The following is a 27,944-nucleotide window of genomic DNA, read 5'->3' as shown; positions in this document are numbered from 1 at the left end:
TCCGCATGTCGCTGCCACCTGCAGCTACTCGCACGCTGAGACAAACCGAATGCCATGACTATTAAAGAAAATGTCACAGCCAATCAATGCGAGCGCTGCGTGTTCGGGTGAAGAGTCCTGGGCATTCTACACTCCCACATGGAGCCGGCACACGTCCGCACTGAGAAATAACTCTGACTTTCACATCGCCTCTTGTCACACAATAACAAAGATCTGCTCTTTTCCCAGAGCCTGTGCTGCGCCTCACGTTTCCGCCGAGCCGCAGTCTGACAGCAAATTGAAAGTCTGAGATTACAAAAAAAAAGAAGGCCGAAAAGACGAGGCCATTTTTTGGTAATGTCAGATGATCTGAAAAGGTCCATCTCTGATAATGGCAGAGCTGTTCAAGGCAAAAGCATCTTGACAGAAAGAACGATAATGATGCTGAGAGTGAGAGATAATGGGATTCTTATCATCCAGCCATATCATACATTCCTGGGAGAAATGATTGCAGGGGTTTTATGGTGCGTCAGTCCGGGCTGAGAGCTCTGAAAGAGTGTTAACTAGAGCTGTGATGGTCCAGGACCACATGCACATCTGTCTCACATCAGTCTCACATCTAACATTTGGTGTAGGTGGAACATTTACTAAGTACATTTTAATTGCTAAGTTTAAAAATCCTGGAACTCACTGTTCAACTTCTCGACACAAAAAGCGGCTGATAATTCTGTGCATCATTTGATTATAAATCGGTCTCCAGGTCTGTCACACATTCCCATGCATTTGAGTCCATGATTGCAGGATGTTCAATATGATTAACACCGCTACGGCTTTAACGTCTTCTTTTCCTCATTTAATGAAACATGCACCTTTTCTGTGTCCTCAGCTTTTGAAATGATGAATTCCAGCCATTACGCAACTTTTTTCTCTAAAAGTAGTATTGTGGTCATTGACTGGAGGAAGGCAGCACTGTCTGTGCCTGAGCAGTCGGGGACGGTGAGTCTTAGAAAAGCCAATTTCACTGTAATGATGCCCAATTACAGGAGACAGCTCCCGTGAGGCTGCTTAGTGGTGTTTCCCATTAAACTATTTTGGCTGCTTGCTTTCTGCTCACTACCGAGTATCCAGAACCACTGGCGGAAGGACACTGAGCTGACGATTTGAAGTGTTCATTTAAAAAAGTGGATCTGGGACTAATGAAAACTATACAAACATCAGGAATTTCTGTTGCACAGAAATAGGATTAAATCAAATATGGTAAAATAAAATCAGAATATTAAAATAAAATCTAAAACAGCTTCTACAAAAATCTACATGATCAAGTTGCTAAAAATTAACCTGAAAGTGAATTATAAAAGCAATTATCGATGAGTCCTTATTCGTGTTGGAGATGATATTAGATTCTATGTATAATAAGAGTCCTGAGAACAGAGCCTTGGGGAACTCCAGCCAGCAAAAATGGAAAGTTTTTTCTCCAGCAGTGCCAGGCACTGAATATGAGAGTAATAAGAATCAAATCAACGTTTTGATTATTGCATAACCAGCATCTTTTGCAGTCAAGTGCAGACCTCACATTCAGCTCTTAGCTTTTAAATGCATGACCTTTAATCTGTTTCACAGTTATTAATCAAATTTGAAACAGTATTTTTTTGAAGCGTTTGTAGATTAACTTTGTAAATAATAAATTCCTCCCTGGACTAGATGAAATAACAACACAGGCCTTTATTCTCAGAACATTAGCTTTAAAAGGTTTCGAAACTAAGGTTTTGTGTTCTTTACTCACATCTAATGCATCGCTTACAGCAGCTCTTGGTCCAGATCCACCATCAGCCAAACAAATGAGCCTGTTTTTCACGGCACTGTAGCTGAGTCTTTGCATGAGACGTCAGAAAGACGAGCAGAAAAGAGTGGAAAGAACCAAAGAGGCAGAGCGAGTTGTTACCTTTCAGCAAACCCCACTTTTCCTGCTGCATCTCACCTTCAACCTCCTGTGGCGCAGCACAAACCTCAGCCGCAGCCTTTCTACAGTGTCCTGATCACTGGATCAAAGTTGTGGCCTGTTGTTGCCATGGAAACGCATCGCATTTGCACTAATTGCAGGCTGACCTGCCCGTCGGCGCCGTCTCGCTTTGGGCTCTGGCACCAACAACTGTGTGAACATCTTTTTCATGGACGCGCATTAAAGATGTTCGCAAGTTGCGCTTTTTAGCTGCAGCTGTTCTGCAACAAACTTCTTATTACTGTATCGTTAACTGCTAACAGGCAGACGGCTGCAGAGGAAATCAGAGGAAGCAGGGAGAGTCTGTGAGGAGCAGGCCAGAGCTGAGAAAGCGTCTAAATGAGCTCAACAGATGGACGACTGTCAGTCCAGGCGGACCGGGCGCGTCACGCAAAAGCTGGCACTTGCTATTCGCCAGACAGCGGCCATTTTTAGTGGAAACCACACAGTGTGATGATTATTACAGCTCTGTATCATGTCACCGCGGAAAGTAAGAGGTCGTTTGCCGGCCGCGGCGAGAAGCAGAGCGACTACAAGCGTGTCTTGGTAATGTGGACGCCGTCTGTGGCCAAGGGACCGTCCATCTGCTCAGCAGAACCAGCACCGAGGAGGAATTCACATGCTTTGGGTCGACTTGCTGAGCTGTTGTTTTCTTTATCACTTCAAATTATCATTCCACGACTGAGAGTCCAGCCGACGGCTTCAACACTCAAACAGTCATGAGCTCGAGAATGAAGCCAAACTGTGAAACCACCCGAACTCGAATGATAGGAAACTAAAATAGCTTATTATGGACGGATATGGATGATTACACACAACAATTATGACACACGTCCAGTAAATAACAGCATACTTCAGTGTAGATGTTCTCCAGATGTTATTTATGTTATTTATGTTTATCTTCAAAATGAACATCTCGGTTTTAAGGAGGTTTTATCTTCACAGATCCTGAACAATACGAGGTCTGCTTCTTCACAGCCGCTTGTTCACTGATCTGACTTGTTACAACCAAACTCACCTGTTTCAGTTGGCATTGATTCATAACCTGAACTCAGTGCAGCGTCTGCCTGGAATAAGGTGCATTCATGTCATGTGTTTAAAAGGTTAGAGCTTTGGAGGATTTCTGCATTGTGGTGTTGTTGTTGTCAGGATAAGACGCTTAAATGTCACTTCTGTCTTGTTCTGTGCTTGCAGGGAGCTGCCACATGTAGAGAACCCGCCTTTGTGCTGATGTGTCTTTAATCCCTGCTGAGGTTTGGAAGGAAGGAAGTCTATGAATGGCACTGAGGCTCGATCAGGTTCCCCTCCCTCCTGACGGACTCGGGTCAGACAGGTGGAGGAGGGCGACAAGCACGTCCTCTCAGCCTTTAAATGTCCACACGGAGATTCACGTCAATGCTGAAAACCAGTAGCAGAACGTCAGGCTGAAACGTCAGTGCTGTGTTACACCAGACCTCAATTCTCAGCCTCAGCCAAGTTTGTGCAGTACATCAGTCTTCTCCCTCCTGTCTCATCACAAAGTGCGATGTCACCCACCGCTGCACCGCTGGCATGTCAAAAGGAAGCTAGACTTCCATCTTCTCTGCTTTGAAATGTCCTCATCGCGCCAAAACTGTCCGTGAGCAGGAGCGGAACCCGAGAAGCACAATCAAGGCTCTGGAGTCTGTTCGGTGCTGATGAGGCCTGCAGCTTTAATGTGCGCGCCGAATGACTGATGACAGTGGGCTCTGCAGCATCCAGCACCTGTAGACTGCAAGCAAACTATCTGTTATTACTGCTACGCGTCTTTGATGACTCACTAAGTTTATTTTCATCACATCGGGTCCCGGTCGACCTCTAAAAACGACGGGCTCCCGTTTTTTAAAACACAAACCAGCAAAAAGCCGACTTATCTTCCAGCAGAGCGACGCCTTAAAGGGATTACAGCGAATAATGCTGCTGATCCAGTGACACACACACGAGCTGCCGGTGGTTTCACGCACGTCATTCACACACGTTCCAGTTCTCCCCCGGCCAGTTGGTGGCGCTGTGGGTTTACTGTCTTTTCTGTTCAGGTGTGTTTCTTTTCTGACCTTGGTCTCCACCTGCCACTGTGTAACTGTGTAACAAACTAGTCATTAAATACTTACAGTAACAAGCTTTGCTGTCATTTTAAAGCAATCGTTTACGTGGCAGGATCATAAAGGCAGCGCCTACAAACGTGTGTTCAGCGCGGGTTTGAACTCGACGGCGTGCTGGTCCTAAACCCGATGTGACTGCACACGCAGACATGGGGGGAGTTGGTGAGAGCATTTACCGCCTGAAGATTGGCCCGTCTCTCAGACTCACCTCCAACGTGTCTGGCACTGATGCTGCGCCACTGAACATTCCCAAGGTCGCATCCCAAATAACAGCCATTACTGTAGAGCAGCCTGAAGCAAACACCACGTGCAATTGTTCTCGCCTCCACCGTCAGTGGCTTTTTTTTTACCCAGATTCATTTTTCTTTTAGTCTCTTTCAGTCCATCTCGGAGACTTTGGAAATCTAGAGTAATCCTCACAGCGAATTGTTCGGACTCAGTCCAAAGTTCCTCATTTATTTTCTTCTTTGCTGATTCTTTATGTTACAGCAACATTTTAGGAGTCATTTCCCGTAAAGTCGAGCAGCCTGAGTCAGCTGGATGTTTCATAATCCTACACTCAAGCTCCTTCTCACCCCACAGATTTGTTATTATCATGTCTTTGGTATTTATTTACATTTTCCCTGCGATGCTTCCTTGCAGTGTAATTCTGGGCGTCATTGCTCTGTTAGAAGAGCCTGCAGAAGCTTTGATGTCTGTCATGTGGGCGTTGATTGACAGGTGTGACAGACAGTCGGTCGCCCGCTGCTCTCTCTCTGGAACCTGTGTTGGTTCCATAATCATAACAGGGTTTTAATGCTTATTTCCCTGATGAGGAATGTCTGGAACAACAGCTGCCACAGAGGCTGTTCCAGGAGACGCTCCTGTGGTTAATACCAGAAGATGACGTGAGCCTTTGTCTTGATGCTAATTGTGTATTAATATATTTCATTTTCACCCAATCAAAGTCAGGCTACTGTAGGTTTGGTTTTAAGCAAATGGCAAGCAGCTCACCTGGTCCAGGATTGGTTTCTCATTGCTCACATCGCTCGCATCACATCCAGCCTACGTTTGTTTCATCTCACTGAGGATCACTTAATGCAAACGTTTTTTTAGAATGTTTTAAGTACAGTAGCCCAAGTTGATACAAGGACAAAGCTGCAGGAGTAAAAGGTATTCTTTCTGCATCGATGTGGTAATTCTGGTCATCAATCACAGATCTGAGAGGCCTCATCAGGATTAAAGCTCTAAAGTGACTGGTTGTTCCTGAACCGCTGCCATCATCAGACTAAACAAGTAAATGTCCTCTAATTAATTTTAAAGTCTTGAACTATATAACATTGGATACTTTGATAAAATCCACTAAGTTTTGATGTGTCCTTCTTTGTTTCACGCCAGACACTGACTTTAATAATAACACAGTATAATCCACAGCCCCGCAATCCATTATGTTCTGTTAATGAGTGTGGCTGAGTCTTATTGTGAAAGCATCCCTTCATTTGGTGCAGTTTCTTCTTCTGCTGTGCCTCTCGGCTCCCACAGGAGCTCGGAGTTTTGAATAATGAAGCTTTGACATCAAATCTTCTCTGCGCAGCTTCTCCCCTCCCGACAACAAACTGCGCAGACCTGCACGGCGCGGCACGCGGCACGCGGCGCGCGCGCACGCACGCACACAGACTCTCATATATGCATATGCGCGTCCTCGCCGCGCAGAGCTGTGCCACCGTCTGTGGACGCGGACGCGACGCGGGCATCGCGGACAGGTGAGTGCTGCGCTCTGCCTTCTCTCGCTCACACAGTCCGGTCCTTTGTCCTCAAAGCGGGTCGCACGCAGCTGGATTCCACAGCTGGATCGTGGCAGGCGACGGGCACAGATGTTTCTGTAACTTACTGAGGCAGAACCGCGGTGGTTCTGACGAGCCAGCGCGCGTTTGGATCGCAGCGGGTTTGTACCAGGAACTCCAGCCGTGTGGAGATCCACCGACGGAACATCACGCACACATCAGCACTTCCCACAACTTCAGTTTCGGGAGCATTTGATGTAGTGAATGCAAATGGGCGTAAAGTCTTTAACTGAGCCTCTAATTAGTGGATGGTGCGCAAAATAACTTTAATGTAGTAGAATATAACAACATTGACATGTTAGTGATTCTAAAGGTCGAGAACTGGATCCTTCGAAACTATTTACGCACGGAAAAGTGAAAGCATGATTCTTAATGATTAGACAGACGGCATTATTATTATTATTATTATTATTATTATTATTATTATTATTATTATTATTATTATTATTATTATTACTATTATTACATGTAAAATCATGCATGCTCACGGACGTACAAGCCTGTGTGTTGACGTGAGGTTGCTGCAGGGATGATGCATATTAATGTGGACGATCTTAATGAACATGTCTGAGACTGTTTTTATGTCATCACACCCACAGACTCCTGTTGTGTTTAGACGTAGGTTGAAAAGCTCCGTTTGTTTAAAATGAGTAAATTAGTTGGCAACCGAAGAGAGTTTTTCTTCTTTGTGTCCTTAAAATAGACTAAAGGAAAAATTACTGTGTAGCTGAAACGCTCATCATCCGCACTTGTAATAGCTGTTCCTGTTAGTTCTGTGTCAGTATCTCTGACAGCAGAACCTTCTGCTGGTCAAATGCCCAAAGTACACATGGTGATGCTGAGGATTACTGTCTTTAGTTAGATTGTTGCTGGTCCCCAGAGGATCAACCCAATTGTCATGGTCAACACCTTGAACACGCCAGCCAGAAGCTTGTGCCTCTAATAACCGGTGAGAATCGCACTAAAACCCAAAGCGCAGATTTGGGTGATGGTCTGGGTGGAAGGTGTGAGGGTCGCTTTCTGAGGTCGAGCGGACGGAGAAGAGTTAACTGGGATGTTGACACACTCATCTGAGGTGAAAGATGAGAGCGGATGTTGCTGAAGTCCTGGCAGGTCCGTCAGGTGCGGCTGGTTTCTCAGTTCACGGTTCGTTGCTCTGAACTTTGCCTGCAGTGCTGCCAGCTTGTCCTTTCCCGCGTGTGCTCCTGTCAACCGAGGGGTTCAGTGATCCCTTCAGGAAACAACGGCCGAGCCGAGTGTGAGGACACGGTGCGGAGTCACCGCTTGCAGCAGCAGAGCAGCAGAGCACAGACCCACCGTTCCTGCGTCTATGTGGAATATTCCCATGTTTTTCAGTTCTCCTGGTGCCGTTTTGGTGTCCTGCAGTTGTCCACTACCTTAAGCAGAAAGTGTGTCCACTAATATTATAATTAGAATAATATATGACATAATGTGGCTATCATTGGTTTATGTGCAGCAATTAGGGAACTTAAGAGGTAACAATTAAAACAGCTCATTTCATAATTAAATTGTTGATGCTTTAAAACAAATTCACCAATTGCCCAAATGGTCAGTTAAATAAGCTAACAACAATACAATTCTGCAGCTCAGTTATCAAAGAAAAAGTTCTCGCTTTTCAGCTTTTTGGACCTATATAGCAAAGTGTCCCATCGCCTCATCTCCTCCGTGTGTAGACGAGATCCAGGTCTGCTCAATTGGAGTCCGTGCCCTCTGCTAATGCTCATTCATCTTCATGAAGTGGATCATTGGACGTGGCTCCGCACAAAGTGGACATTTAATTACAGTTTGAGGCATCGCGTCACTGCAGTGGACGTACAGGACGTTTTAAGAGGACATATTATAATTGCATTCTTGTTGTGGGATAATAAAGGAGCTTTTGATATGGGCGAGAGAGTGAAAGGCAGAAATAAGTGTTGCCTCGGTTTAATAAAGGCTCTGAAACGTTTGGGTAGAAGCTACGGAAAGAAAGAGAAATTTGTAGGCTGCGGCTGCATTTACTGAGGATGTGAGTTTCTCCAGGTTTGACAATCTCCCTTTTTGTTATGGAAATTAGGAGGAAGCCATTAAAAAACGTGCGACTCCTATTTTTCCATTACGAATGAAAACAGCCTCTAAGTGTCAGCAGCAGACACAGAGATGCGAAGGATGGAGGTGTTGCCATTTTAATAACGTAAAGGAAGAGGAGCTGGACGCTGATGTGATTTTCTAGGCATCCAACACAAACTGTTCTCTCTGAGCAGCAAACTGACGGCATGAGTCATTCGCCTGCTGGGCCTCTCTCAGCGAAGCGCCGTCGCTTTGGAAGGACAGCGTTTCAGGGGCTCAGTCTGTTGCTTCTCTCGCTTGTTTGAAGCCAAAACGTGTGAAGGCCACGATCGGTAACTGCAGTACGATGCTATGACGCTCCTTCAGGAAGCTGCGCTTCTCCAGTTGGGACGACAACTCCTGTCTCGTTATATTGACTGGACAGTGTGGAGAGAAATGAAAGACGTAGACTTACAGTGAAACCTCACTGTTCTATTGCACAATTAAGAGCCTTTCAGCGACCAAAATAGCATCATGTTGGTGTGTGATGCGGCTGCAGCGCTTTGACGGAGCCTGACAAGTGAGAGGTTTCATATTTAATTAGACCGAAAGGGAAACGCTACAAAAACTACAAAACACTTCTTGTAGTTGTGTATCAAGACTCAATATTGTGAATCTGAGCACGAATTTATCACTTGAAATTCAATCTGCCCTAGAAATTAGAAATGACAGCAAGCAAGTGGCGAACAAGCAGCAGGTACAGGAGGTGCAGACGACTACAGCAGCCGCGGAACCAAGGAACCAGCTGTTGAAGCGATCAGTGCTGAACGTGTAATGTTGACCATGCCTTGGATGGATCTGTTCATGGTCCCCAGCTGATGAATCAGACACCTGACTGAACTATTGGAAATAACATTGGAACCTTTGGGTTGGATGTGTGGACGTAGCTCAGTGACAGTGACAGTGGAAGCTGTCAGGCTTTTTGTCCACATCGCGCCGTCGTGCATGAAATTTCCAAAAGCGCCCGGACGCACGCAGCAGATCTGATCGCTGGCACGATGGTCTGTGAGCGGCTCGTTAATAACCCACAGCGTGGGAGGCCTGTGCTCCACCAGTCACATCCAATATGTCTGCTATCAGGCGGAGGACGCACCCACTGAGTGATGGCTCAGTGGATGCTTTTCATACAGCGGAGTAAATAAGCGGGGCCTCACGTCCGTTCCCAGCTCATCGATTGGGCAGCTCATCGATAAACATGTGATATGAATATGGAATGACTTCACTTCCATCCGATCTGCCCACTCTGCGTGTTTCTGTCTTCCTCCATCTTCCCGTTCACATGGACTCAATAGACTCACAATGGCCTCTAAATTAGCTCCTGACTTGACAGCATCAAAGTCGTCACCTCTCTGGTTCCTTCATGTCACACAGTGGTGCTGAGGGCAGAGGATGCTGGGTAAAAGGCCCGTTGGGCCCTCATCATCACACTGTCTCTGCCTCTGCCCTGCTGGCATCAACACTCTCCTTGTCAGACACCACCAAACGTGTCCAACCTTTCCAAAGGCTTCGGCCTTCAGGCGTCAGGAGGGTTCTGACCCGACCCGACCCTGCACTCGATGGTTAAACGCCTGCCGTTACACGAGGGCAGACGCAAAACGGGGGCCGGCTGTGCACTTCCACATCTATTTGCATGATAATCGTGTTTGTCTCTCAGCTGCTGGCAGATCGAGGACAGATTAGCACCTTGCAGATGTCTGTAGCAAACACCCTCCGTCCTCCTTCAGCCAAAACAAAGCGACAATCACACGGCCGCGTATCAAAGCGCCGTTGTGTTGTGATTACTTTGCAGTTTTTCACTGACAGCATCAGGGCTACGGAATCTGAATTATGTCCTCACCACAGCACAAATTGGAACACAGCTGTCGGGCAGAATGTGAATTCCATCAGCGGTGAAATCGGGATCAGCTCAGTAATAAACAATTTTTGGAAAGATTAACATCCGCGAGTCGCTACGACGCCGGATCAGGCTGCCAGCGGAGCTTATTTAGATCAGGCCGCGGCTCTGGAACTTTGAAGTAGCATCAGACGAGGTGGGGATAGTAGTAACTGGAGAGGATGTTGACGAGGGTCCCGTTTGATCTGCGGCCGCGTGGCTCCTGCTCTATGGGAATGCATAAGACGAGCTTCGCTGGAGAAATTAGCCGCGGTGGCGGCTAACGCTAAGCGTCCGGTTAGCCGTCACAAAGGACGGAGCGAGGCGGCAAATCGGGGCTTTTGGGCTGAGGTTGTGCATGGTTTCGACAGAGCTTGACATCCTATGTAACAGGTTGCTCTTCAGTAACTCAGGCTAAGGTACAGATCTGCGCTTGTTTTGTGATTCAGGAACATAACAGTCTGTCCAGTGTGAAGCAAAGTGTGAAGACGCCATCTGCGCCAATGTGGGAGATTTTCTTTGTGCCACTGCGTCCTTGACTTCGTCCTCCCCTCGCTCTCTCTCTCTCTCTCTCTCTCTCTCTCTCTCTCTCTCTCTCTCTCTCTCTCTCTCTCTCTCTCTCTCTCCCTCTCTCGCCCTCCCAGCTCCACACCCATTGTGTGAACTTACTCTCCCGCCAGCTGCAAAGACACTTTGAATCCCAACAGACATCAAACCTCCAGGATCGTTTCACCCGCGCTGACGGCCCGCGTGTTTCAACAAAGACACCAAGATGTCAAAGAATAGAAGTGAGCGTGATTACCCTGAACGCCACACAATCAGTGATTATCTCCCTTCTTCCCCACAAAGTCAGTGCTATTTACTACAAACCGGATTAAGTAGCCTGAGATGCAGGCTGCCCCAGTTCCACACCACTCACTCGTGTGCAGCTGCAACACAACCATTGTCACCGTGCCTTCGCCTTCGCTTCACTGCCTGCAACGTTCAACGCCAGTTATCAAACTAAAGAAATCATCAGGAATTCAAGACTGGCAAACAAACTGGATTCTAATAAAATGCTTCATGGTCTCCAGAGGATCAATCACAGCATAAACACAATCCACTCCTACCTGAAATGGACGTGACGATGCCACTTTCCAGCGATTTGTATTATTCATGTGCTTTCACGTCGTCTCCATACGGACAGTTGTTGTGATGCATCTGTCAGCTCCACACAATTTTACAATTTAAATGAAATCAAACAGAAACAAGAGTCGTCGTGGAGCGAATAATCAAATGTGCAAGACCCACGACTCCTCGGCATGGATTCAGTCTTATATTATTCATACTGTACTTTCTGTCCTGCTGCTTTGTGTGAATGTGTTGGTTGCTGGTGTGTTTGTCTTCAGCTTCTCAGCTTAATTACCATTCTCTCATCCTGGGTTCAGCTGTCACACTTTAACATAACTGTATTCACACCAGCTCTCAGTGGGATAGAATCAGACAAGCTGAGTCATAAATATGTAAAGTCCACTTCTGTCTTTGCATGATTTTAAGATATTATTAGCATTAAGGCTGGAATCACTAGTCATCCTAAGTGTTGAATTAGCGTTAGACGGGCTGGTGAATATTCACAAATCACAGCACGTCGTACATGTAGCAGCACAAGGGGAGAAGACAACGACGAGGCAAAGCTTGTGTCAGAAACTTCCTCAACCTCAGCCCACGGCCACGGAACACGGCGTGACTAACGCGACCTGGTTTCAGGACGCTCGTATCTGATCGGCCGTATCGAAGCTGCATGAAACCCTTAAAATCACAGGAGCAGATGCTTCGGAGCGCCTGCCGACAGGCAGCCTCCTACGCTGCAGTAATGATAAGTCATGGGACGTTTATTTCACTTCCTTTGTCTGAATTATGAGATTCCTCTCCAGATTTTAGCCTTGATTTTGAGGCCCATCCCTTCGTCATGCTCATGTATCAGGTGCTGCACCTTGACGATTCCTTCCACTTGTGGCGCGTGAACAGCTGTCCTCTGATTGGGGCCGTCTCGAAAACCCTGTAGGATTATTCCCCCCGCCTGACGCTTGCACAGTTTCGCTGCTCTCGGCGCACAGCGAATCGAGTCACGCGCATGCGAGCGAGGGCAGCGTTGGCGCGAGCGGGCGGGCGGATGGTGGAGAAAGACAAACGCAGGCCTCCAGAGTGGGAGCAGCGAGCAGCTGTCGCCCAGCGCGTCTCCATGCGCGTGGAGGAGGGTGCGCTGATCTCAGGATGAGAGGCTGCGGTTCATCGCAGCCCAAAGCTACTCGGCTCCACCAGCGAGCGAGCACCCAGTCGATCCGTACAGACCGAGGCTCAGCGGCCTGTGGAGGTGCAGCTGTGGCCTCCGCGCCTCTGCATGTGGGTCCGTGTGCCTTCAGCCTTTGAGCTTGAGCGCTCAACACCCTCAGCTGGCACCAGTAATAATGAAAAGGCAGCGGATGTTGGGTCGTCTCCTCCAGAGAATCCTCCAGCTCATTCTTGGTGTTTTCTGTCCTTTGCAGGTTATATCCACCAGAATGTAGAGAAGGAGGATGTCTGTATCTGACTCTGTTGTCACAAGCGCTCATCTTCTTCAGTTTGCTTGGTAAAGGTCTGGCCATAGAGCCTGAATGCTGAACCCTTAGTGTGCTTGTTGAAGTTCAGTCGCTGCCTCGGGCTCTGGCCCCGTTCAACTCTGACCCCTGACGGGGCGCCGACCCCCCCCCCCGCCATGTACAACGACAGCAGCCTGCCCGGTGCGTGGGAGGCCTCCGATTGGGCGGTCGCGTCGCAGTGCCCGCCCTCTGTGGGCGGGGCCACCTTCCTGATCGTGGCCTACAGCGCCGTCATAGCCATCGGGTTGCTGGGAAACGCAGGCCTGGTGTTCATCATCGCCCGGCAACAGGAGCTACGCAACGTCACCAACATCCTGATCGCCAACCTGTCGTGCTCCGACATCCTGATGTGCGTGGTGTGTCTGCCTGTTACCGTCATATACACCCTGATGGACCGATGGGTGCTGGGAGAGGCGCTGTGTAAGGTGGGTGGAGAGACACACACACACACACACACACACACACACACTCGCTGATCACTACACACATCTCCTTTGCGCCCGTCCAGGTGACGCCTTTCGTCCAGTGCATGTCGGTGACGGTTTCCGTCTTTTCCCTGGTGCTGATCGCTCTGGAGCGCCACCAGCTCATCCTCCATCCCACCGGCTGGTCGCCCGCCGCCGGCCACTCCTACCTGGCCGTGGGCCTGACGTGGCTGGTGGCCTGCTTCATCTCGCTGCCCTTCCTCTCCTTCAACATCCTCACCAACGACCCGTTCCAGAACATCAGCCTTCCGGCCAACCCTTTCAGGTGAGAGACCTTCCGCCTTGAGTTTATCGTGGTTATGTGTCATTGTGACACTTTACGTGGGGCTTTGGGTGCTTTTGGTGGCTTCATGTCTCACTTTGGTCATTTTGTGTGGTTTCAGATAGTTTTCTGTCATTTTGTGTTGCCTCCTTTGTGACCATTTTCATCTCTTTCTGGTCATTTTGTGTCTATAACACCCAAGGAAGCTGGTGATTGGGATGTACCAAGGGATCATGCTTAGATTTATTAGTAGAGGTTAATACATCCATCCATTTTTTTTTTACTCACACAGTTTTCTGGATTTGAACGTATGCAAAGTTTAGCAGGAAATCTACTCAAGTCAAGGCCCCGGGGGGCTTTTAGAGTTGGCTTGTGAAGCTGTTCAGCTTCACACAGAGCAGGGGTTGGCTGCCTGGTGCAGACCCTGCGGTAAACACCGACACGCTGCTTCATTTTCCTCTTGTTTTTTTTGGCGCGATGTCCGAGGAATTACACGAGGATTAGGAGCGCTGCAATTTTGGGACTCATTTTGCCATGAAATGCAATTCTTCGAGCCCAGACCAAGACTTATGCACACAAGTCTATTAGAGGCTGACGGGGAGGAATCACAGGTGCCGACGGGTCCACAATGTATTTAAACAAAGCTTGACTGGAGCTCCATGCACAAATGAATGTAATTAAAGCCAGGGGTCCGATGTGATGCAGATGACCTTCACCTTCTGGTTGGTTTGCATTCGTTGCATTTGCAACTTTGATTGAATTGTTTTTTTCTAATGGAGAACATCTTTCTATTCTTGTTCTCCTGATATCAGCTCAGCTCAGTGTAAATTAATTTTATTTCAAATGCACTTACAACCAAAGTAGCTCCTGATCACCACAGTCTTAACGACACTCCATTTGACCCTCCCGCATTCGGAGCAATGAATTCATCGTTTCCTCTTCGTCACTCCTCCGTCTCCTACAATATTCAATCATGACACTAGTGGCTGCACCTGATTGCTAATATTCTCCCGCTGCCTCCTCTGCTTCCACAGAGCTGGGCTGTGTTAGAAGCTGAGGCCAATTTCTCACAGTGTGGAGCAGCAGTGAATTTTAAAATTCGCTTTGACGTTAAAGCCTCGAAGGCCAAAGTCACGACGGGGGCGTCACTGACCATAACGAGGATCTTCCACAGACAGATGCCAGTTCAGCGTGTTGTCTCTATCACATCAGTGTGTTCTGTTCATCCAGGGACCATCTGATCTGCATGGAGCTGTGGCCGTCAGACAAGCATCGTCTGGCCTACACCACGTCGCTGCTGCTCTTCCAGTACTGTTTGCCCCTTCTGCTGGTGCTGCTCTGTTACCTCAGGATCTTCCTGCGCCTGAGACGACGCAGGTCACACAATTGTGCTTTCTCTCATTAATGCCACGCGGCACCATATATCTCCCATCTCTGCATCATCAGTGAACTGGTTCTGGTCGTGGTTCTGTCCTGTGGTGTCATGCAGGGACATGCTGGAGCGCAGCAGGAGGACTCGAGGAGCCCAGAGGATCAACGTCATGCTGCTGGCCATCGTCGTGGCCTTCGCTCTGTGCTGGCTGCCACTCAACGTCTTCAACACAGTGTTTGACTGGCACCATCAGGCTCTGCCCGACTGCCAGCACGACGCCGTCTTCTCCGCCTGCCACCTCACGGCGATGGCGTCCACCTGCATTAACCCCGTGGTGTACGGTTTCCTCAACAGCAACTTCCAGCGGGAGCTGAGGGCGACGCTGCTGCGCTGCCAGTGCCGCAGCCAGGCGCCGGAGAGCTACGAGGCCTTTCCCCTGTCCACCGTGGGCAGCGAGGGCGTGACCAAAGCCACGTCCATGAACATGAACTCCCCCAGGCCTGAGATCAGCTCAGCCATCCCGGCTAAAACAATACCGATTCACATCTGAGGGGACGCGTGTCTGATCCGCGTTTGGCAGGCGAGCGGCCTGTGAGGCCGACAGCTGGAACAATGTGACTTGTCAAAGTCAAATAGGACTTTAGGTTCACCTTTGCTTCATTCCATAGCCTCCCTGGAACAGAAAGACCACAGATGTTCAGTAGCAACTGGACTCCACAGGCAGAGGCTGGTTTGCAGTCATGCGATCATTAATAGCTTTCTGGGGGCGGAGCTTTGCCGAAGGCAGCGGTTCCTGAGTCGTCCTGAACGTTATTAGCTAGTTGGGACTTAGGTAATGTGCTTAGAGAGTTAACAGGACAGATGAGTGCTGAAACATTTAGACACTAGACATTCGTAATTAACACAAATCTAAGGTTTCTTGTTGTGAACACTTGGACTAAGTAACACAACTCAGTGTTTATACCATTTAACACAAGAGGAGCTGGTGTGCGATACAACATACTGTATACGAGCATGTTTGACTCCAGTCTATTTGAAACTAGGAAACTGGGATTAATATTATAAAATGATAATATGATTTTTAAAATGATGATGTCATCTGAGGTGATATTCTGTTCTAGTGATGTCATCGGGAAACATTCTGGAGGATACTTCAGCCTCTGCGGTGAGCAACCGAGCTGAAAACCCTTTTCTGCTAGAGACGTATTTTATTATAAAAGGGTTTAATGCTATTTATATTCATTAACTTTACAACTAGAACCAAAAAGCTAATTAAAGATCGATGGACTTTCGGAAGGTCGGTTGTGGGTGATAGTAACACACAACAAGTGCATGTTTATATGTAAATGTAAATTGATTCAATAGTAGAACACATATGTTAATTAATACGATGCAGATTAAAGCGGCTTCTTAACATTTATGTATTGTATAACTCAAACTGTTAACGTTTGGGACAGAGCTGCTCTACTCAGTATTCAGACACTGTGTCTGAAGGGAACAAACAGAATGAGGTCGTTACCGATGCCTTACTTCTTCTGAAGGACATTCGCGTTTGTGGGAAGGTTTCAGCATCTTCTGTAGCAGTAATCACAGCGCGACACTACTGTAGGTGACGAACGGAACAGTCACTGCCAACAGACACAAGAAGAGCCCTCATTTAAATCTGTTTTCTTCTTTTTGCAGGTGTGAATATAATTTACAGGTTTAGTGAACTATTTGTTGTCATTCTGGATCAGCTGGTCATGAAACGTGATCTGATTTAAAAAAAAAAAAAACACAAATATAAACAATGGCAATATTTGTGGGTTTGGTTGAGGATGACTTCATAGTGGCCTAAAAGGCATCTCACCGCAATTTGTTTTATTTGGAAATATTGGGACTTTAGTGGAGATCAGGTCATATTTCATCACCAGTTTATGTAGAAAAACACAAATGCAATTGCTTATGTTTTCGTTTTTTATGAATCTCCAACGGCGGCTCTAATCACAACTTGTGAGTTTTAGCCATTTAGTTCTCTGCTGAATTCTCGGTTTGTCAACTTCATAGTGACCATTTCATTAAACAGGGTGTGCTAACGTCCTGTCTATGGTGGTTGGTCTGGTAATAGAGTGCACAGAAATCCAGCTCAATGGCAAAAAGTATAATAAATACGAGCAAGTTGATGCAAAGATATACTAAATGACAAACATGGGTGGACAGTTTGTCAAAGTCACTACCCTCGTATCAATTAACCCAACAGTATGTGCACAAATCGGCAGCATAGTATTAGTAGAATACAATAATTCATGGAGAGCTTTAATACAGGCACAGCTCAACTGATCAGAATCTACAAACACATAACATTACACACACAGAAGCTGTCTGTGAGACAAAACACAGGGCTAACAGTGATCCCCAAAATACAATTTGATGTAAAGTTTACATCAACCAATAGAAAACCAATGCAATTGCGTCCCGCTCAAACTTGTGGAAGCAGCTGAGATGGGAGGAAACCTGATTGTGTTGGTCCGTCCTGCTCCAGCATGTGGAACATACGGACGGGCTCAGTTCCACCTGTGAGACGCAAGGACCAGCAGCACCAGATGGACACGAGTCTCAGATAGAGAAGAACTCATTCATAAGAACATTACTATCAGACCCAGCGTAAAAATAGATCTTTCACAGTAACCTTGAACAGAAGGTTTATGAGCGGCTTTGAATGAAAAACGACGTATTAAGATTGAAAGGCGCTCACTCAGCAGGCAGCATTGGTTCCATGCAGCCGGATCGATCTGTTTTAATAAACTCTTAATGACCTGCACTTGTGCTCAACGTGCACATCACAACGTGAGTCAGGATGAAACGAAGCAGGTTCAAAAGAAACGTCTCTGCTCATCAGGTGACAGCGACCACGTGAACCTGTTGAACCAGGTCTTTTGGAGCAGATGTTGCGCTGATGTCACCCTTTGGTCCATTTAAATCTGCTCGTCTGGACCCGGGAAACGTTCAACTTGTTATTTTTCTCCTTAAAAATGTAAATTGTTGAGCCGAGACTGGATGAAGCACGGCTGCGATGTCTTAACGAAGGCCTCGGTTTCTCCAATCTACTGAATCATGACTAAACAGCCCTAATTAAATGCACACATCTAGAGAGAAAGACACAAAAGCCAGTTTACAGCACGACATAGAGGTCAGAGTTGCTGCTCCAACGTCTAACATGCTGCGTAACATGTGAAGTTTCTCCCAGAAAAGCAGTCCCGGAGGATGTAAATCTCCACTCCAACGGACTCTCTCACAGCAAATTAAAAACCAGCTCCGTTCCTTCAGCAGCCGCTGAGAAGAGCAGCGCCGGCGCCCGTTGAGCCGCTCGATGCGCATCGAATGGAACTGCTGGTTGAACAGGAGGCCCCGCTGCTGCAGGAAACACGAGCTGAGCACACGTTTGGGTCCAAACAGCTGCTTTCTGTGTGCTGAGCGCATGCAGACAGGAGGACGGCAGCCAATAAATGGCCACTATTAATAACAAACATCTTACGTAACTATATCTCCTAATCATAAGTCCGTCTGATTTTGTTATATTCTCTCTCTTCTCTCTCAGTTGGTGGAGACCAAACAAGAGCGAAAGAACAACAACCAGTCAGTGATGGTGTGTGAAATGAATCGTGCTACAGTAACGCCAGCATATTAACACGTCCACCAAGCGGAGATCAAACAAAAAGGCCTATTAGAATAATGAGGCCCGTAAACACAAACTGAAAAAAGGAAATGAACGATTCAATGTATCAAATGAACGCGCTTCAGTTTGACTCTCTGTTGATGATTCTTGCCCCATGGCGGCTTCACTGCCAGCTTTTGGCAGCGATGTCATATTTTTGTTGAACATCAGACGCGTATATACGTGAAGACAAGCGTGTTAAACAAGCCGTAACACAAACATAACTGTGTCTGCCGTCAGGGGACCGAAACCCACTCCGTCTCATTTTACTTCACTCAGTGGTTGTGTGACACTTTCACAAATAGCGGCGGTGTGTGCGTGTCGTCACGGGTAACCAAGGAAACGAGCCGACTGCAGCGGAGCCGCCAGTCGTACGTTCGGCCAATGAAGGAGCAGCTCTCCTGGCAGGCGGCGGCGCTTTATAACTAGCTGTTTCTTCTTATTTCCAACCCAATCCCTGACGAGCATCTCCCGTTCGGTTCCCTCCGTTCACCTCCCCGTTTAGTCTTTTTATAAACCAGTGTCATGCTAATGTATGCAAAGTGAACCACCAAAGCGCCAGCCCACAAATCCCTGCGCTCGTCACAACTGCAGTGTTTTCTGGGCCGGCTGATGAACCGGAGTCAAACTGTCGGCATGTTGCAACTCGGCAACAGCAGGTGGGAAACCTTTTCTCATCTCTGAGCACTTGTCAGGTGGAATCTCAGCACACGGGCGAGAGGTGGGATGAGACGGACCGTCACCGAAGCCTCTTTCAATCAGACACAGACGGTTCCGCAGTGGCCGTGTTTCCTCAGGAGAGTGGAGTTGCTTCTGTAATTGAGCTTTAGAGGAGAAGGGGAGCACAGTTGGCTGGGTCACTTCTGTACAGGACACACTTGGACCCTCTGCCCCCGTGGGAAATCAGACGCTGGTGCACCTCGTTGCTGCAGACGTTCGAGGGCCGCCAGCAGGCAGTTCAGCTCCGATCGTGTCACAGCTGAGCTTCATGTTTCATCTCAACACGCTTCAACTGAACTGAACACGCCGGTCCATCCAGCCCGAAGAAGAGAAGCTGAACGGATCGGCTTATAGTCAAACTTCACATCCTTTATTTCGTTTTAATTTATGACGCTGGACCAGAGCTTTTTGTGGTATTTGTGTTGCCATATTTACAGTGGCATTTATTTCACCATCAGTTGTTTAAAGAAATCATTCCAATCACCATGGTAATACAGCATCCGCTCTCTCCTTGCATGCATCGATTTGCTCCCCTTGACATTTGCATCCTCTCCCCTGAGGAGACTCTTTGATTAGCAGAAGAAACTAGCTGAAACATGACAGGAGGACGGATGGAAACAATTTACAATACAGCCCGTGACTGACAGAGTAATTCTTTTTTTTTGCTCAAATCAATAAAATGTTTGTTTCTACTGGTAATTAAATGTGGGTACGGGAGGAACCGGAGGGTATACTGTAGGTCCGACTCTGACCTGGGCCCACAAGCGTGGTGGCCAATCACGACCTGAATATCAACAAAGGGATTTCATCATTCGAGTTTCTGCTTCGTGAAAAACAACAAGCAATTTGTTTATGCATCAACCGCCTAGTAAACATCTGTCTGAGAATGCAAAGCGTGAAAGAATCCTGGAGAAGGGACCTTGTCGTTAGAGCGGCAGGTAATTCAATCAGTGTGATGACGGAACAGGAAGCCAGACGCTGCGCAGGATGAACGCACACATACATTTAGATGGAGACTCCCACCAGGCTCCTTCCTGAAGCCAGACTTTAATCAGTCTACTTCCTGCAAAACTATTTGAAAAACCTGATTAGGAGAAACCAGACAGAGAAGGAGTTAGGATGCCAACAAACCAATACCAAACAACACACTGACAGCAGTTGAAAAGAGGCTTCACAATCTGAATGTACCCTCAAAGACAGCAAAGCACCCCCCAGTCATGATGCAGGGTCCGGGGGGGTCCTACACCCAGCAGCACAGAGCCTTGAGCTCTATATTATTCACCTTTATGTGCAAAGGGTCGTGACCCCAGAGCCTTGTTTAGGAAGAAAGCTACTATAGATGCTAAACTCACTACGTGGCACGAGCATTTGAAGATGTTGTGCCGACCACGTCTTTAGTCACGGTAGCCGACTTTTTAAATGCCTGCATTGTCTCAGTATTTCACCAACAGAGTAGCAGCAGGTGACGTCTTCAGACTCCCCACCTGCTGACTTACTCTCAGATCTTCACTTCACATATCCTCCTCAGGTGTCAGTTGCCTGTACCAGTTCTCAGGGAAGCTGAGTTTTTTTTTCCTGCAAACTAATCCATAATTCATGGGACAATTTCCACAAATGAAAGGGTGGAATGCACAAACCTACTGTATACAGTGCTTTTAGGAGAGGATGTTTCTGCATTTTGTCCCAGCTCCTTCACCAAACAGCAACCACTGACAACATGGTGTGGTTGTTTGTCTTCCTAGTGTAACAATCCATCAAAAAATAAGTCGAGAGCCAAACAGAACACAGCATCAGTGTGAACATGCAGATCTGTTAACACAGGATGACAATAACTAAATGCAGCATTCCGTTTGATCTAGTCCTGTGAGTGAGTGCTCCACATGTGAATCCCTCCAGCAATCCCTTGTAAAGAACCTTGTGTGTGTGTTTAAATGTGTAGCTTTAAATTCACCTGTTATACCGAATGTGCTGCTGAACGTCCAGTGGTGTTTATATGCTAGATTTTAGAATTCAGAGCGGAGTGGAGCTGGCTCCTCTTACTGTCAAACTGATCCAGGACTAATTCTAATAATTAATCAGGAGTCCTTCTGTTAATCTAGAATTAATAGCTTTTCTATTGCACACTGCATTATCATGTCACTCCTGTTGTTAGAGCGACACCTAGTGGACAGCAAACACAACGCAAACAGAAACAAACTTCAACTTCACAAAGTGTGGCTTATTCCAGAACAAACCCAGAGCAACCAAAATCTAAAACCGTCTTGACTGGTCATGATGAGATCGTCATATTCTGTTTGTCACTGTACTGTACTACCGTGCTAAAACTGCTGAGAAACCAATGACACATTCGAGCAGCAGCCATTAATTTATTTATTTTACTGAACTTACGAAAAGTAAAAGCAAACACTTGAATAAACAGTATTGTACATATTTAGTCAGTTATCCTATGGGTTTGTGTGGTGGTTGTTCTTGAAAAGCATTCCACTGTACACAAGGCTGATGACATGTCAGAACCTTTTGTTGCTTTTTTTAAGTTTTGATGTTTTCTATTACCTTTATTAAAAACACCCAAAAGCAGACGACGCTGACGCTCCGGCCCCAACGCAGGCGGAGTAAGGCGGACAACTGTGGGCACAACCCCTTCACGGCAACTGAGAGGGAGGGAAATCATAGGACACAGAGCTCTACTGCTACTACTACTTAGAGAGGGAAAGGCAGGAAGAGGAGAAGTTTACAAAAAGATTCAGCCACATTCCTCCGTCCAGACTCCAGAGTCTGGCTTCCTGACGCTGCAGCTGAGTGCACAGATCTGTACATGTGCCCGACTAACTGACATGCAACAGAGTAAAGCAGACCCTTCAAACAGTTGGGAAACTCAAACTCTCTTTCTTTCTTTTAAAACAATAAGCTGAATGTAAAGAAAGAAGTTATAAATCTAGTATTTTACCTCCAATATCTTTTTCTCAATAGCCTCTGTTCTGACCAACACAGGTCAGAGCTGAGTACAGGTATGGTCTCAATAAGCAATTCATCATCATAAGACAATGTTGCAAACAAACAGGACATTCTTCTCCCATGGTTCACCTGTGAATGTGTGTTTAGATTCATTTTAAATGGTTCTCCTGACATTTGGCTTGATTAAAGCTAATGCAGGCTGCCATGGTTGTTGACGTTTTTGGCAGAGGCGAAATGCAGGACGCGCTTCTAATAGGTGTTTCATGCAAAGGGAGTGAGATTCACAGTGTGAACAGGCAAGACCTTGAGAACGAGATTATGGTTGAAAACACCAGACTTGCAGCAGGCGTACGTCCCGATCGCGGGAAGTCATTTTCAGGTTTTAAGCGTGTCAAATCGCGACACCTTAAAATATGTATTGTTTCTAACAACAGAGAAGGTACTAAGAGATGACTTTAGGTCACTCAACTGGATGATGATTTAACCGCTTTGACTCAGGCCAGATACATAATACAGTGGTTCTCTTTACTTTATTAGCACTGTGTGATGCTATAGTACTTCAAACTTCTGTTTTAAGATAATTCATGTCAAAAACTTTGAAATAAACTACAAAATGGACTTTAAATAAAAATCTTACGGTTTGGAATGGAAGTTTCAGCAGTAGCGCAAAAAACAAGAACAAAAAACAATCATGTTTGTTGACATGATACTCTTGATATTCTACACCCTGCAGGGCTGTTTAGACAAGAGAGCAACACCAATACTTCGATGTGGACTAAACAGTAGCCGAGCAGGAGCTGTGGTGAGAATCCACAGTGCTAACCGCTGCCCTCAGATGCCATGACGGCCCTCTGATTGGATTGTAGTGGGTGTGGTCGCAGTGACCCAACAGCAGGAGAAATGAGGCGGGGGAGGGGGATGGAAACAACCACACAAACAGGTATGTTTCTTTGTGTGGTAAAGCAGAAGGCTGACAGCAGGTTAAAAGCAGCTGGGTGGATAAAGGATGATGCAGAGGTACCGGAGATGACAGGTGCAAGAGTATGAAAGTCTCCGACAGTATGGGGGATTTGAGGGCAGTTCGGTGGGGTTCATGGGCACGGACCCATCTTAGAAGGTCTTCCTGTGGATGGCACGTGCTCTGTCTTCTTCATATTCCCGCTTTGACACCCACATCTTTTTAAACGTGTCCAACGATGCCAGGATTGAGCCACTGTCACAGGAGAGATCACAGAATTTGAATTAGAAGGTGATTAAGTCCATTACAGCTACGACGAACAGCTGCAATTCCTTCCATTTATATTTGTGTGTAGAGTTTGGATTTTTTTACTGCCTACTCTCATTGCGTATTTGTTTCATGTTCAAACACTGTTGTAAGTAGAGTAACTAAGGTTTCTCCTATGCAAAAACAATAAAGCCTGTTTCTATCCCATGACAAACACATTTCTTTATCTACATTTGAAGGTTTTTAGGCATGGCAACTTGCATAACTAAACTCAGTGCATATTAACACAAAGTATCAGCTGCAGCTAAGCTTAACGAGGGGAGGATAGTAGAGAGAAGAATAGTATCACAAGACTGAATAGAGAGATAACAGGTCAAGTGATGGAGATTCCCTATTCACTTGAATAAACTGGTCTAAAAAAAAAGTTCATACTATCACCTAACCATTTTTCTGAAACAATATAATAAACTATAGCAGGCTGAAGTGTAACTTAATACAAAAGCAGAAATCTTACCCAATCCATGTGGAATACAGTCTCTCTTGGGGCGCAGAAATCTGGGGACGAATAAAATAGAACCACAGCTTACAAAGGCTCTTTTTTGGAGAACAGCAGAATAGCCAGCACTCCAATCAACAAACTCAGACAGTCGACATGGTGGCTCCTATCAGTCTAGACCTACCTTGATCTTCACATCTTTGGGTGCAAGCTTCTTTACTTCAGTTAGTAGCCTTTCCCCAAAACCTGAACATAATAAAATGTTTCATTAAGGGCCCCATTCCTTTTCTACTAACATGCTACAGTAAGTTTAGTCATGGAGCTGAACAATGCAAAGACACAAATGCTGTGAGCATGTGTAAGATCATACAAACCTTTAATCAGTGTTGATCCTCCACACAGTACGATAGTGGAGAACAGTGTGCGCCTGAGGTCCATGTCAGACTTCTGGATTGCGTAGGCCAAGACCTCATGGATCCCTGAACTTTCGTCCCCAATCAGGTCAGGTCTAAAAAGCAGCTCTGGAGCACGGAACCTAGCAGGACCGATCTAGAAAACATTACAGAGATTGCAGTTAATATGGCGATGGGTTCCTCCATGAAGAAATACTCTAGTCGTCAATGTTTGCTGAACTCACATTTAAAGTGCTTCCATCAGGGAGTACATACTGGGCCTTTTCAGTTTCTAAAGTCTCATCTTTTTGGGGGTTGAGAGATAGATAACAGGCTCTCTGAAATAAGACACATTGTATTAGATAAAGGAAAAGTTACACATACTCAAAATACATCAAAGTGTCACCTTACCTCTTTGATGGTTCGAACTACTTCAAATTCTGCCGAGGTGTTAAAGTTGTAGCCTTCTTTGCGCAACAGCAGTCGGAGGTACCGAGAGACATCCCTTCCAGCAATGTCCACGCGCATGATGGAGTGTGGGATGGCGAAGCCCTCGTAGATGGGCACAACATGGGTCACACCATCCCCAGAATCCAAAACGACACCAGTTGTACGGCCTGTGGCATACCTGCATGAGATAATGAGTCATTAGTTTATGAAACCTCTCTTTGTTTCGGATATAATTTAGAGAAAGTAAGTGTAATCACACCATTATTGGTTCAGTTTATTAATGGTTATGTTCTCTTTCTTTCCCTTTAATAAGGGTCTCATTCTGAGCAGAAATGTAACCATTTAACATAATCAGATCTTCATTTTATCATCACATACAATTGCAAGAATACTAAATGGTTACACAGTAAATAATACCGACAGAGCAGGGGGCACTTACAAGCTCAGCACAGCCTGCATTGAGATGAAAAGAGCAGGGACATTGAAGGTCTCAAAGAAAACCTCTGCAGCCTTCTCCCTATTCTTGCTAGGGTTGAGAGGAGCCTCAGTCAGCAGAACCGGATGCTGTGAGACAACCAAGAAGATGCATAGTAAACAGTAGAACACACAGTTAAGTATCACTTCCATTAAATGCATGGTGCTATACTGCATTTATGTAACAGGTAGAGAGAAGCTCACCTCCTCTGAGAACGTCTGCAGCTGCTCTTTGGAATAAACATACTGCCAGATCCTCTCCATGTCGTTCCAGTCTTTCACTATCCCATGTTCCATGGGATATCTCACAGACAACAAGCCCCTGTGCTCCTAATAAGCAGGCGATAACAAACAGATCAGTCTGGGACAGGTGGGCATTATTTCCTGGTTCCTGATTTACAAATGCAAGCATTGCATTCTTTTCTTTGGTAAAGTAAAATAATGTATTTTAATATGAATGTTTAAAATGTTGTTGTGTTCATTAACTAAACAAAACAATGAATAAATGATCGCTTGTTGCATACTCAAAAACTCGGAACTAGGATATTGTATCAGTAACTCATTCTCTAAAACCTTCCGCAAACATATTTAACTCTAAAACAAACAGGTATAAAACGTCACATGCTAGAACTTACCTCTGCCTTGGGTCCAATGAAGAGGTCTCCCTCCAGGGCTCCAGCCATCACACGCACATGCTTGGGACGTCCCACACTGCAGCACAAGAGGAATAGACAGTCAGTTTTATGCAGTAACATTAATAAACAAACAAACAAACAAACAAAGATGCATAACAGTGCATGCAGCAGTTTCTGATTATTTCATTTTTTTTTCCCACCATAAACCGATTTTATAGTTATTCTAATGTTTTAAAAACCTGCTTGTATTTTTAGTGCAATTGAGGGACTGTTACTCACAACTTCATGGATTTTATAGACTAATTGCATGTTAATCAACAAAATAATTTGCAATACATACATTATGGCCTTTGTTGTGATTGCTGAGAGAAAATATCAAGAACGACTTACTAGTTAGGGAAGCAGTATTTTGGGATCTGGTCGCCAGCAAACCCAGCCTTGATAACCCCTGATCCCTAAAGAAAATACAGGGATGGCATCAGAATCCAACATCATCATGTTATGACTAAACTAAGAGCTTTGTGAGGCACTTCCTGAGAAATAGGAAGGTCATAAGACACTGCTGGAGGCCAGCAGCAGTCACAAACTCCCACCCAGCAAGCAGCGCAAACACTGTGCCCTACATCTCTACTGTCTCAACAGCGGCATTGTCCTGCATGTTGTTCATACGTATGACTGGAACTGAATTCCAGTCTGTCCTCTCCTTTGATTTCACTTTGATGTATATTAACTGTCTGCTAAAGTATAATTTACATATAACATGCATGCACAATAACTTAAGGGGGAGAAGAAGCTTTTGGAGTTCTGTTGCTACTTTGCATCATTTCTCACCTTGAATTTAATCTTTTTTTTTGATGCTGTGCAGACTTTGACACTACACACTCATGATAACACTTCACATTGTGCACGCACAAGTTGAAAACATCCAGACAACATCTAATAAGAATAAGAATCACTGGTAAAGTGGTGTTTTTTTTTACACTTTTCCCAAAACATCCTGATAACAGCAATACCATAATACACAAATTATACGATGCTTCCACTACTGCAGGGGGTTTTAAGAAAATGAAGAAATTAGTTAAATGTGAAGAAAAGACATTCACTTGGCAGATTGTTTGTACTCCTGCCTTTAATCGTTCTGATAGCTAGCATCCGTGTGGCTATCGGTTAGTGCACAGCTAGTGCATAAAAACAGACATGCATGCTGTAAAGCCGACTGAATGTGACTCTCCCAAAACCGCTGACGGCTCATGCACGTTGTTCTGATTTTCAGATACATCACAGGACGCGGCTGCAGCGCTGGAGACAACTAACGTCGGACAAACCCAAGCTTAGGCTAGCTAGCCGGGTTAGCTAGCGCCAGCTCACTGCTGGATGCACCATAAGAAACCGACCCAGTTGTCAACAGCTATCGCTGAAAGCGCTTTGGGCAGCACATGAAGTTACGTTGCTAATTATACAGCACTTGATAAAAACAACGGAGACTCTGTCAGCTAGCGCCGTTAGCTATAACACAATAGTTAAAGGAGCTAACAGTTAGCCAGCCGTCCCAACAAGCGGCCTCGGTTTGGGTGTGGATGAATGACATCATCATACTTACATTATCAATCACAACCGGTTGGTTAGCTAAAATGTCATAGGACTCCATCACGGACTGGGTGTTTAGGATGTGTTTTTATCGATCCGCGCGTTTTTTCGTGTCGGTTTAGTGTTTTAATCATGTAAAAAATAACGCCCTGTCACACCGCACTGTGCAGTCGCGACACCGCCGCTCCTCTGTGGTGCTACCGCTTCTGGTGGGACCGCCTCCCCTACCGCATTACCGCGACGTTGCTTCGACGAACAGGAAAATTAGCCAATCATGGCTAGGTATGCTTACACTGACAAGCGAGTTAACCAATGAAGGTGCTTACTTTTGTGAGCATGCCTTTCTGACGTGGTTGCCTTCAGGAGCAGACTGATTGTAGGTGTAGTATAGTTATTCTTTTAATAAACATTCGGTTAATTTTTGCCTTATGAGGCAATAATTAAGAAAATATAAGAATTCTAAAAAGTTAGTCTACTAGTTTTTTTCAAAAACCACGAAGAATGTTAAACAGCTATGCCTGATAAACTCAATGTTTACAATTGTAGAATATATAATACAATATAATATATAATATTATACATTGTACACTAGATCCGTACACGTTTTGTTTGTGTATAGCCTCCGACCTCCGAGTATTTTTGTCTGCTATCCGCCTTTGATGACAGTATGTTTTGATCC

At 45.8% G+C, this 27,944-nt stretch overlaps 2 protein-coding genes across 4 annotated transcripts; one reads left to right on the top strand and one right to left on the bottom strand.

The window, feature by feature from the left end:
• The first annotated feature begins 5,650 nt into the window (after nucleotides 1-5,650).
• On the top strand, nucleotides 5,651-16,712 carry npy8ar (neuropeptide Y receptor Y8a). 3 transcript variants are annotated; one of them, XM_029169262.3, is made up of 5 exons: nucleotides 5,651-5,840; nucleotides 12,426-12,943; nucleotides 13,027-13,268; nucleotides 14,496-14,642; nucleotides 14,755-16,712. In XM_029169262.3, the coding sequence occupies exons 2-5, from the start codon at nucleotides 12,635-12,637 to the stop codon at nucleotides 15,185-15,187; spliced, it is 1,131 nt and encodes a 376-aa protein (XP_029025095.1). In that variant the 5' UTR covers nucleotides 5,651-5,840; nucleotides 12,426-12,634; the 3' UTR covers nucleotides 15,188-16,712. The 3 variants fall into 3 exon arrangements, with proteins under 3 accessions (XP_029025095.1, XP_040929049.1, XP_055369330.1); XM_041073115.2 differs by lacking the exon at nucleotides 5,651-5,840 and adding an exon at nucleotides 5,858-6,022; XM_055513355.1 differs by lacking the exon at nucleotides 5,651-5,840 and having other exon boundaries at nucleotides 5,858-12,943.
• A 4,691-nt stretch (nucleotides 16,713-21,403) lies between these two features.
• On the bottom strand, nucleotides 21,404-27,477 carry actr1b (actin related protein 1B). Its single transcript, XM_029169261.3, has 11 exons — nucleotides 27,279-27,477; nucleotides 26,069-26,133; nucleotides 25,679-25,754; nucleotides 25,248-25,373; nucleotides 25,009-25,133; nucleotides 24,531-24,747; nucleotides 24,365-24,457; nucleotides 24,102-24,276; nucleotides 23,912-23,973; nucleotides 23,746-23,786; nucleotides 21,404-23,219 (listed from the first exon to the last, which is right to left on the bottom strand). The coding sequence occupies exons 1-11, from the start codon at nucleotides 27,324-27,326 to the stop codon at nucleotides 23,117-23,119; spliced, it is 1,131 nt and encodes a 376-aa protein (XP_029025094.1). The 5' UTR covers nucleotides 27,327-27,477; the 3' UTR covers nucleotides 21,404-23,116.
• Between the last annotated feature and the right edge of the window lie 467 nt (nucleotides 27,478-27,944).

The sequence above is a fragment of the Betta splendens genome, chromosome 12 (genome assembly GCF_900634795.4).
Source record: "Betta splendens chromosome 12, fBetSpl5.4, whole genome shotgun sequence".
Taxonomy (NCBI): domain Eukaryota; kingdom Metazoa; phylum Chordata; class Actinopteri; order Anabantiformes; family Osphronemidae; genus Betta; species Betta splendens.
This window is presented reverse-complemented; position numbering and strand designations above follow the sequence as displayed.

Coding starts and splice junctions, on each gene's coding strand:
- npy8ar (XM_029169262.3), top strand. CDS start 12,635: ATGTACAACGACAGCAGCCTGCCCGGTGCGTGGGAGGCCTCCGATTGG. Junction 12,944..13,026: donor TGGGAGAGGCGCTGTGTAAG/GTGGGTGGAGAG, acceptor GCGCCCGTCCAG/GTGACGCCTTTCGTCCAGTG. Junction 14,643..14,754: donor CTGCGCCTGAGACGACGCAG/GTCACACAATTG, acceptor GGTGTCATGCAG/GGACATGCTGGAGCGCAGCA.
- actr1b (XM_029169261.3), bottom strand. CDS start 27,326: ATGGAGTCCTATGACATTTTAGCTAACCAACCGGTTGTGATTGATAAT. Junction 26,134..27,278: donor AACCGGTTGTGATTGATAAT/GTAAGTATGATG, acceptor TATTTTCTTTAG/GGATCAGGGGTTATCAAGGC. Junction 25,134..25,247: donor TGCAGACGTTCTCAGAGGAG/GTGAGCTTCTCT, acceptor GTTGTCTCACAG/CATCCGGTTCTGCTGACTGA.